This window comes from Nothobranchius furzeri, chromosome 14 (assembly GCF_043380555.1).
Source record: "Nothobranchius furzeri strain GRZ-AD chromosome 14, NfurGRZ-RIMD1, whole genome shotgun sequence".
In the NCBI taxonomy this organism is placed as follows: Eukaryota; Metazoa; Chordata; class Actinopteri; order Cyprinodontiformes; family Nothobranchiidae; genus Nothobranchius; species Nothobranchius furzeri.
The window spans coordinates 4751604-4762918 of NC_091754.1; the positions used below are offsets into that span (position 1 = coordinate 4751604).

Below are 11315 nucleotides of genomic sequence, written 5' to 3' on the forward strand. Positions count from 1 at the left end.
ATTCAGAAGCCAAGTTATAAGCCCACAAATGTGTAACTGGACTACTTCTTTAAATTGACACCAGATCCGGTGACCTTTGGGACATGGTTTGACCCCCTTAGGAAAGCGCTATCATCATGAAACGTTCAGATCACTTACAACTCAATAGATTCTACCTTCCTGTAACGTTTCAGCCTGATTGGACCTTGTTTTCACACAAATGAGCCCAGAATGATGTGAAAATGTGCTTCGTGCAACATAATTCTGGGTGCCATTTACAAACCATAATTGCTAATGACTCCTTTCCTTTTTGTGGTTGTAGGGGCTGTTGATTGGAGTACACTAAAACAAACCTGACCTCTCTAGGACATTCAGAAGCCAAGTTATAATCCCACAAAGGTGTAACTGGACTACTTCTTTAAAGTGACACCAGGCCCGGTGACCTTTGGGACATGGTTTTACCCCCTATAGGAATGTGCGATCATCTTGAAACGTTCAGATCACTTACAACTCAATAGATTCTACCTTCTTGTAGCGTTTCAGCCTGATTGGACCTTGTTTTCACACAAATGGACCCAGAATGATGTGAAATTGTGCTTCGTGCAACATAATTCTGGGTGCCATTTACAAACCTTAAGTCCTAATGACTCCATTCCTTTTTGTGGTTGTAGGGGCTGTTGATTGGAGTACACTAAAACAAACCTGATCTCTCTAGGACATTCAGAAGCCAAGTTATAAGCCCACAAATGTGTAACTGGACTACTTCTTTAAATTGACACCAGATCCGGTGACCTTTGGGACATGGTTTGACCCCCTTAGGAAAGTGCTATCATCATGAAACGTTCAGATCACTTACATCTCAATAGATTCTACCTTCCTGTAACGTTTCAGCCTGATTGGATCTTGTTTTCACACAAATGGACCCAGAATGATGTGAAATTGTGCTTCGTGCAACATAATTCTGGGTGCCATTTACAAACCATAAGTGCTAAATGACTCCATTCCTTTTTGTGGTTGTAGGGGCTGTTGATTGGAGTACATTAAAACAAACCTGATCTCTCTAGGACATTCAGAAGCCAAGTTATAAGCCCACAAATGTGTAACTGGACTACTTCTTTAAATTGACACCAGATCTGTTGACCTTTGGGACATGGTTTGACCCCCTTAGGAAAGTGCTATCATCCTGAAACATTCAGATCACTTACAACTCAATAGATTCTACCTTCCTGTAACGTTTCAGCCTGATTGGACCTTGTTTTCACACAAATGAACCCAGAATGATGTGAAATTGTGCTTCGTGCAACATAATTCTGGGTGCCATTTAAAAACCATAAGTGCTAATGACTCCATTCCTTTTTGTGGTTGTAGGGGCTGTTGATTGGAGTACACTAAAACAAACCTGACCTCTCTAGGACATTCAGAAGCCAAGTTATAAGCTCACAAAGGTGTAACTGGACTACTTCTTTAAAGTGACACCAGGCCCGGTGACCTTTGGGACATGATTTTACCCCCTATAGGAATGTGCGATCATCTTGAAACGTTCAGATCACTTACAACTCAATAGATTCTACCTTCTTGTAGCGTTTCAGCCTGATTGGACCTTGTTTTCACACAAATGGACCCAGAATGATGTGAAATTGTGCTTCGTGCAGCATAATTCTGGGTGCCATTTACAAACCTTAAGTGCTAATGACTCCATTCCTTTTTGTGGTTGTAGGGGCTGTTGATTGGAGTACACTAAAACAAACCTGATCTCTCTAGGACATTCAGAAGCCAAGTTATAAGCCCACAAATGTGTAACTGGACTACTTCTTTAAAGTGACACCAGATCCGGTGACCTTTGGGACATGGTTTGACCCCCTTAGGAAAGTGCTATCATCATGAAACGTTCAGATCACTTACAACTCAATAGATTCTACCTTCCTGTAACGTTTCAGCCTGATTGGACCTTGTTTTCACACAAATGAGCCCAGAATGATGTGAAATTGTGCTTCGTGCAACATAATTCTGAGTGCCATTTACAAACCATAAGTGCTAATGACTCCATTCCTTTTTGTGGTTGTAGGGGCTGTTGATTGGAGTACACTAAAACAAACCTGATCTCTCTAGGACATTCAGAAGCCAAGTTATAAGCCCACAAATGTGTAACTGGACTACTTCTTTAAATTGACACCAGATCCGGTGACCTTTGGGACATGGTTTGACCCCCTTAGGAAAGTGCAATCATCATGAAACGTTCAGATCACTTACAACTCAATAGATTCTACCTTCCTGTAACGTTTCAGCCTGATTGGACCTCATTTTCACATAAATGGACCCAGAATGATGTGAAATTGTGCTTCGTGCAACATAATTCTGGGTGCCATTTAAAAACAATAAGTGCTAATGACTCCATTCCTTTTTGTGGTTGTAGGGGCTGTTGATTGGAGTACACTAAAACAAACCTGACCTCTCTAGGACATTCAGAAGCCAAGTTATAAGCCCACAAAGGTGTAACTGGACTACTTCTTTAAAGTGACACCAGGCCCGGTGACCTTTGGGACATGGTTTTAACCCCTATAGGAATGTGCGATCATCTTGAAACGTTTAGATCACTTACAACTCAATAGATTCTACCTTCTTGTAGCGTTTCAGCCTGATTGGACCTTGTTTTCACACAAATGGACCCAGAATGATGTGAAATTGTGCTTCGTGCAACATAATTCTGGGTGCCATTTACAAACCTTAAGTCCTTATTACTCCATTCCTTTTTGTGGTTGTAGGGGCTGTTGATTGGAGTACACTAAAACAAACCTGATCTCTCTAGGACATTCAGAAGCCAAGTTATAAGCCCACAAATGTGTAACTGGACTACTACTTTAAATTGACACCAGATCCGGTGACCTTTGGGACATGGTTTGACCCCCTTAGGAAAGTGCAATCATCATGAAACGTTCAGATCACTTACAACTCAATAGATTCTACCTTCCTGTAACGTTTCAGCCTGATTGGACCTTGTTTTCACATAAATGGACCCAGAATGATGTGAAATTGTGCTTCGTGCAACATAATTCTGGGTGCCATTTAAAAACAATAAGTGCTAATGACTCCATTCCTTTTTGTGGTTGTAGGGGCTGTTGATTGGAGTACACTAAAACAAACCTGACCTCTCTAGGACATTCAGAAGCCAAGTTATAAGCCCACAAAGGTGTAACTGGACTACTTCTTTAAAGTTACACCAGGCCCGGTGACCTTTGGGACATGGTTTTACCCCCTATAGGAATGTGCGATCATCTTGAAACGTTCAGATCACTTACAACTCAATAGATTCTACCTTCTTGTAGCGTTTCAGCCTGATTGGACCTTGTTTTCACACAAATGGACCCAGAATGATGTGAAATTGTGCTTCGTGCAACATAATTCTGGGTGCCATTTACAAACCTTAAGTCCTTATTACTCCATTCCTTTTTGTGGTTGTAGGGGCTGTTGATTGGAGTACACTAAAACAAACCTGATCTCTCTAGGACATTCAGAAGCCAAGTTATAAGCCCACAAATGTGTAACTGGACTACTACTTTAAATTGACACCAGATCCGGTGACCTTTGGGACATGGTTTGACCCCCTTAGGAAAGTGCTATCATCATGAAACGTTCAGATCACTTACAACTCAATAGATTCTACCTTCCTGTAACGTTTCAGCCTGATTGGACCTTGTTTTCACACAAATGGACCCAGAATGATGTGAAAATGTGCTTCGTGCAACATAATTCTGGGTGCCATTTACAAACCATAAGTGCTAATGACTTCTTTCCTTTTTTTGGTTGTAGGGGCTGTTGATTGGAGTACACTAAAACAAACCTGACCTCTCTAGGACATTCAGAAGCCAAGTTATAAGCCCACAAAGGTGTAACTGGACTACTTCTTTAAAGTGACACCAGGCCCGGTGACCTTTGGGACATGGTTTTACCCCCTATAGGAATGTGCGATCATCTTGAAACGTTCAGATCACTTACAACTCAATAGATTCTACCTTCTTGTAGCGTTTCAGCCTGATTGGACCTTGTTTTCACACAAATGGACCCAGAATGATGTGAAATTGTGCTTCGTGCAACATAATTCTGGGTGCCATTTACAAACCTTAAGTCCTAATGACTCCATTCCTTTTTGTGGTTGTAGGGGCTGTTGATTGGAGTACACTAAAACAAACCTGATCTCTCTAGGACATTCAGAAGCCAAGTTATAAGCCCACAAATGTGTAACTGGACTACTTCTTTAAATTGACAACAGATCCGGTGACCTTTGGGACATGGTTTGACCCCCTTAGGAAAGTGCTATCATCATGAAACGTTCAGATCACTTACAACTCAATAGATTCTACCTTCCTGTAACGTTTCAGCCTGATTGGACCTTGTTTTCACACAAATGGACCCAGAATGATGTGAAATTGTGCTTCGTGCAACATAATTCTGGGTGCCATTTACAAACCTTAAGTCCTTATGACTCCATTCCTTTTTGTGGTTGTAGGGGCTGTTGATTGGAGTACACTAAAACAAACTTGATCTCTCTAGGACATTCAGAAGCCAAGTTATAAGCCCACAAATGTGTAACTGGACTACTTCTTTAAATTGACACCAGATCCGGTGACCTTTGGGACATGGTTTGACCCCCTTAGGAAAGTGCAATCATCATGAAACGTTCAGATCACTTACAACTCAATAGATTCTACCTTCCTGTAACGTTTCAGCCTGATTGGACCTCATTTTCACATAAAAGGACCCAGAATGATGTGAAATTGTGCTTCGTGCAACATAATTCTGGGTGCCATTTAAAAACAATAAGTGCTAATGACTCCATTCCTTTTTGTGGTTGTAGGGGCTGTTGATTGGAGTACACTAAAACAAACCTGACCTCTCTAGGACATTCAGAAGCCAAGTTATAAGCCCACAAAGGTGTAACTGGACTACTTCTTTAAAGTGACACCAGGCCCGGTGACCTTTGGGACATGGTTTTACCCCCTATAGGAATGTGCGATCATCTTGAAACGTTCAGATCACTTACAACTCAATAGATTCTACCTTCTTGTAGCGTTTCAGCCTGATTGGACCTTGTTTTCACACAAATGGACCCAGAATGATGTGAAATTGTGCTTCGTGCAACATAATTCTGGGTGCCATTTACAAACCTTAAGTCCTTATTACTCCATTCCTTTTTGTGGTTGTAGGGGCTGTTGATTGGAGTACACTAAAACAAACCTGATCTCTCTAGGACATTCAGAAGCCAAGTTATAAGCCCACAAATGTGTAACTGGACTACTTCTTTAAATTGACACCAGATCCGGTGACCTTTGGGACATGGTTTGACACCCTTAGGAAAGTGCTATCATCATGAAACGTTCAGATCACTTACAACTCAATAGATTCTACCTTCCTGTAACGTTTCAGCATGATTGGACCTTGTTTTCACACAAATGGACCCAGAATGATGTGAAAATGTGCTTCGTGCAACATAATTCTGGGTGCCATTTACAAACCATAAGTGCTAATGACTCCTTTCCTTTTTGTGGTTGTAGGGGCTGTTGATTGGAGTACACTAAAACAAACCTGACCTCTCTAGGACATTCAGAAGCCAAGTTATAAGCCCACAAAGGTGTAACTGGACTACTTCTTTAAAGTGACACCAGGCCCGGTGACCTTTGGGACATGGTTTTACCTCCTATAGGAATGTGCGATCATCTTGAAACGTTCAGATCACTTACAACTCAATAGATTCTACCTTCTTGTAGCGTTTCAGCCTGATTGGACCTTGTTTTCACACAAATGGACCCAGAATGATGTGAAATTGTGCTTCGTGCAACATAATTCTGGGTGCCATTTACAAACCTTAAGTCCTAATGACTCCATTCCTTTTTGTGGTTGTAGGGGCTGTTGATTGGAGTACACTAACACAAACCTGATCTCTCTAGGACATTCAGAAGCCAAGTTATAAGCCCACAAATGTGTAACTGGACTACTTCTTTAAATTGACACCAGATCCGGTGACCTTTGGGACATGGTTTGACCCCCTTAGGAAAGTGCTATCATCATGAAACGTTCAGATCACTTACAACTCAATAGATTCTACCTTCCTGTAACGTTTCAGCCTGATTGGACCTTGTTTTCACACAAATGGACCCAGAATGATGTGAAATTGTGCTTCGTGCAACATAATTCTGGGTGCCATTTACAAACCTTAAGTCCTTATGACTCCATTCCTTTTTGTGGTTGTAGGGGCTGTTGATTGGAGTACACTATAACAAACCTGATCTCTCAAGGACATTCAGAAGCCAAGTTATAAGCCCACAAAGGTGTAACTGGACTACTTCTTTAAATTGACACCAGATCCGGTGACCTTTGGGACATGGTTTGACCCCCTTAGGAAAGTGCTATCATCATGAAACGTTCAGATCACTTACAACTCAATAGATTCTACCTTCCTGTAACGTTTCAGCCTGATTGGACCTTGTTTTCACACAAATGGACCCAGAATGATGTGAAATTGTGCTTCGTGCAACAAAATTCTGGGTGCCATTTAAAAACCATAAGTGCTAATGACTCCATTCCTTTTTGTGGTTGTAGGGGCTGTTGATTGGAGTACACTAAAACAAACCTGACCTCTCTAGGACATTCAGAAGCCAAGTTATAAGCCCACAAAGGTGTAACTGGACTACTTCTTTAAAGTGACACCAGGACCGGTGACCTTTGGGACATGGTTTTACCCCCTATAGGAATGTGCGATCATCTTGAAACGTTCAGATCACTTACAACTCAATAGATTCTACCTTCTTGTAGCGTTTCAGCCTTATTGGACCTTGTTTTCACACAAATGGACCCAGAATGATGTGAAATTGTGCTTCGTGCAACATAATTCTGGGTGCCATTTACAAACCTTAAGTCCTAATGACTCCATTCCTTTTTGTGGTTGTAGGGGCTGTTGATTGGAGTACACTAAAACAAACCTGATCTCTCTAGGACATTCAGAAGCTAAGTTATAAGCCCACAAATGTGTAACTGGACTACTTCTTTAAATTGACACCAGATCCGGTGACCTTTGGGACATGGTTTGATCCCCTTAGGAAAGTGCTATCATCATGAAACGTTCAGATCACTTACAACTCAATAGATTCTACCTTCCTGTAACGTTTCAGCCTGATTGGACCTTGTTTTCACACAAATGAGCCCAGAATGATGTGAAATTGTGCTTCGTGCAACATAATTCTGAGTGCCATTTACAAACCATAAGTGCTAATGACTCCATTCCTTTTTGTGGTTGTAGGGGCTGTTGATTGGAGTAAACTAAAAAAAACCTGATCTCTCTAGGACATTCAGAAGCCAAGTTATAAGCCCACAAATGTGTAACTGGACTACTTCTTTAAATTGACACCAGATCCGGTGACCTTTGGGACATGGTTTCACCCCCTTAGGAAAGTGCTATCATCATGAAACGTTCAGATCACTTACAACTCAATAGATTCTACCTTCCTGTAACATTTCAGCCTGATTGGACCTTGTTTTCACACAATTGGACCCAGAATGAAGTGAAATTGTGCTTCGTGCAACATAATTCTGGGTGCCATTTACAAACCATAAGTGCTAATGACTCTATTCCTTTTTGTGGTTGTAGGGGCTGTTGATTGGAGTGCATTAAAACAAACCTGATCTCTCTAGGACATTCAGAAGCCAAGTTATAAGCCCACAAATGTGTAACTGGACTACTTTAAATTGACACCAGATCCGGTGACCTTCGGGACATGGTTTGACCCCCTTAGGAAAGTGCTATCATCATGAAACGTTCAGATCACTTACAACTCAATAGATTCTACCTTCCTGTAACATTTCAGCCTGATTGGACCGTGTTTTCACACAATTGGACCCAGAATGAAGTGAAATTGTGCTTCGTGCAACATAATTCTGGGTGCCATTTACAAACCATAAGTGCTAATGACTCCATTCCTTTTTGTGGTTGTAGGGGCTGTTGATTGGAGTGCATTAAAACAAACCTGATCTCTCTAGGACATTCAGAAGCCAAGTTATAAGCCCACAAATGTGTAACTGGACTACTTTAAATTGACACCAGGCCCGGTGACCTTCGGGACATGGTTTGACCCCCTTAGGAAAGTTCTATCATCATGAAACGTTCAGATCACTTACAACTCAATAGATTCTACCTTCCTGTAACGTTTCAGCCTGATTGGACCTTGTTTTCACACAAATGAACCCAGAATGATGTGAAATTGTGATTCGTGCAACATATTTCTGGGTGCCATTTAAAAACCATAAGTGCTAATGACTCTATTCCTTTTTGTGGTTGTAGGGGCTTTTGATTGGAGTACACTAAAACAAACCTAACCTCTCTAGGACATTCAGAAGCCAAGTTATAAGCCCACAAATGTGTAACTGGACTACTTCTTTAAAGTGACACCAGGCCCGGTGACCTTTGGGACATGGTTTTACCCCCTATAGGAATGTGCGATCATCTTGAAACGTTCAGATCACTTACAACTCAATAGATTCTACCTTCTTGTAGCGTTTCAGCCTGACTGGACCTTGTTTTCACACAAATGGACCCAGAATTATGTGAAATTGTGCTTCGTGCAACATAATTCTGGGTGCCATTTACAAACCATAAGTGCTAATGACTCCATTCCTTTTTGTGGTTGTAGGGGCTGTTGATTGGAGTACATTAAAACAAACCTGATCTCTCTAGGACATTCAGAAGCCAAGTTATAAGCCCACAAAGGTGTAACTGGACTACTTCTTTAAAGTAGTGGTAATCCCCTGTCAGAGTCTTACTCCACCCACATTTCATATTTGAAAAATGCGGCCCAAAGAGGCGTTTCCTGTAAGACCGAGAAGGCGGAGCTACGACCGTGATTGAAATACTGAAATTTGAATACAGATGGCGACAGAGAGCGACACTAGCTCAGAGCAGTCATTCGTGGTGGAGGGCTTTTCCCCACCTTCTTCCCCAGAGGATAGGGAGGAGGGCTTATTGGGGGAAGCAAGCGGTCCTGAACCGTATCTTTTTGAGCCACTAGCTCGTGAGTTGTCAGAGGCCCCTGGAGCCGAGCCAGCAGGAGTATCAAGGCATCGAATGGGTCCAGTCTCTGAGTGGTAAGTAGCTTTTAGCCACAGCTAGCTACATTTAGTTTAGCTAAAAGTAATATTGTATGACTGCCTCAACAGGTGCACCTGCGGCCACTGCACATCATTGTCTGCCAGAGAAAATGTGTGCTGCAGAGAAACGCCCAAGGTATAAAAATAAAAGTACCCCACCATGATAAAAGCATTCTGTAATGTACACATTTGTTACACAATCACTAACATCATACTAATATTGAACTCTTATAGCCCTGATATCAGTTGTTCTGTCATAGGTAATGCTCAGGTGTCAGCAGGTGGGTGTAACCTCCTGCATAACTAAGCATCCTGGTTTTGAGGCTGTTGCTCTGAATCCCTACGTGTTGCAGGCAGTTTATGGCACCTTTCTGCAACTCTATGGGGAGATGCAGGAGACTACGCTCAACAGGTAAGACAACTGTCAAAATAATTTTTTTATGAATACTTTATAACTCATACCACCTCTTTCTCAGCTGTTACAGACATCTGGCGTACCGGAATGTGGTCAGGTGGTGTTGGGGTTACCTGGGACAGCACGTTCGTGTTGTGATCCCGTCATGCGCTGTCTCCAGAATAAGGCAGGAGTTCCCAGAAGACGGTGCATACAAAGGATTCCTCCCTCCTCTGAACTAATATACATTTTTTGGATTAAATAAATGTTATAATATATATTTCCTGTATTGATTCCTGTCCATAAAAAGCTGCATAAATCACAAAACAGTAAATGCACTTCTTTACACTTTGACATTATTTATATATACACATATAGCCACACACTTTCAAATGAGCTCTTACAACAGTAAGGTTCTAATTCGGGGTTAATTAATGCTGCTGTAACAAGTGAGTTTACACCCTGTGTGATTAATGAAGTCTATTCTAGAGCAGGGTCAATTAGGTAAAAATGAATAATTTAATAAATGTGATATATGTATTTATACACATCAAAATATCAATATAATTGTATTTAAAATGACACAATTGTGCTTTAAAGATAACATTTATTATAGCTACTACTAAGACAATGTTAGATTTCAATCTGATCATAACTTTCATGATTTTTGACAAAACTCTAAACCACAAGCAGAGATTCTGGAGCCATGTGAGGAGAGGTTGGGCCATCAGTGATGTTTCTTTGGTTCCTTAGACTGGAGGTAGCTTTCACTGTGATGACAAACGTGGAGATGGATCCCGGGAGCACAGGCTTTTCTGTTACAAGATCAGGAGGCTCTGAGGAAAAAAGTAATATTAGTATGACTAGTATGACTTACAAAAGCAAGACTGGTGAGTTTTGCTATGTTACATACGGCCAAGATTTTCAAGTTGTATGGGAGCCACAGAGCAGAAAGGTTGTAGAGATCAATAGACATCTGGGAGGTGGACAGCATGAGTCACGAGTGGATGAGCATAAAGATCCATAATGACGACAGGTAACTCCTCTGTCGTACAGTGGTGTGCAGCCTGGCTGAGGAGGAGAAAAGGAAAAACCACACAGAGTAGAGTACTAACTAATAATTACAATCTCTTGTTGTGTAGCTCACCTTACGTGCACTTTAAAACCTGGACCTGTGCCTGCTCACAGCATCCCGTTTATCTGGTCTTTGGAACTGGGCACAGAGAGGTTCTGGAACCGGAATTTTGTCCGAGTACTCCTGATATGGGAGAGGATCCACCACCACAGAGTCGAACAGCAGGTCCATAAGCTTGTGCACATATACTGGAAAAGGGTTTTCAGTATTACAATAGCTCTCCATGACATCATTTTGGTTTTATCATACAATATCTGACATACATGAGGTTGGATTGGTCTTCAGGGCTCTCACTGTGTAGTCTCCATGTTTGTACTTTGGGTACACTACAGCATATCTCAGCTCACCAGTTGCTGTTGCTGCATGTGAGCGTGCTGCATTTTCATTATAGTGCATTGCAGCAATTTGTAATCTGAAATAATCAAATAAACAAACCATGTAGATTTTAGGCAAAATTCTACATTTCATGCTAAAATTTGAACAATTAGAGGCATTAATTTGAACATTTGTTGTATTCATTACCTAGAGAGCATTCCTTTGAAGGAGAAGACCTGACTTTTTGGAGTAAATCTGATGATGAGGCTGTGGAAAGCCTCCAAGGTGGATGTGTGGTACTGAGGGCTTATCTTCTCTACGTCCTTCACAAACCGTGGAGCTAACAGAATGGCAGTGAGC

The 11315-nt window shown here is 41.5% G+C and overlaps 1 protein-coding gene and 1 long non-coding RNA gene across 2 annotated transcripts; one reads left to right on the forward strand and one right to left on the reverse strand.

The window, feature by feature from the left end:
* The first annotated feature begins 8893 nt into the window (after positions 1-8893).
* LOC129156193 (P2X purinoceptor 7-like) lies at positions 8894-9747 on the forward strand. The gene is made up of 4 exons (XM_054735800.2): positions 8894-9108; positions 9181-9247; positions 9372-9523; positions 9588-9747. Exons 1-4 carry the CDS (start codon positions 8894-8896, stop codon positions 9745-9747), a joined length of 594 nt encoding a protein of 197 aa, XP_054591775.1.
* A 439-nt stretch (positions 9748-10186) lies between these two features.
* On the reverse strand, positions 10187-11077 carry LOC139062698 (uncharacterized). Its single transcript, XR_011516273.1, has 3 exons — positions 10904-11077; positions 10419-10828; positions 10187-10341 (listed from the first exon to the last, which is right to left on the reverse strand). It is a non-coding gene; the product is annotated as an uncharacterized lncRNA (long non-coding RNA).
* Positions 11078-11315: the final 238 nt, after the last annotated feature.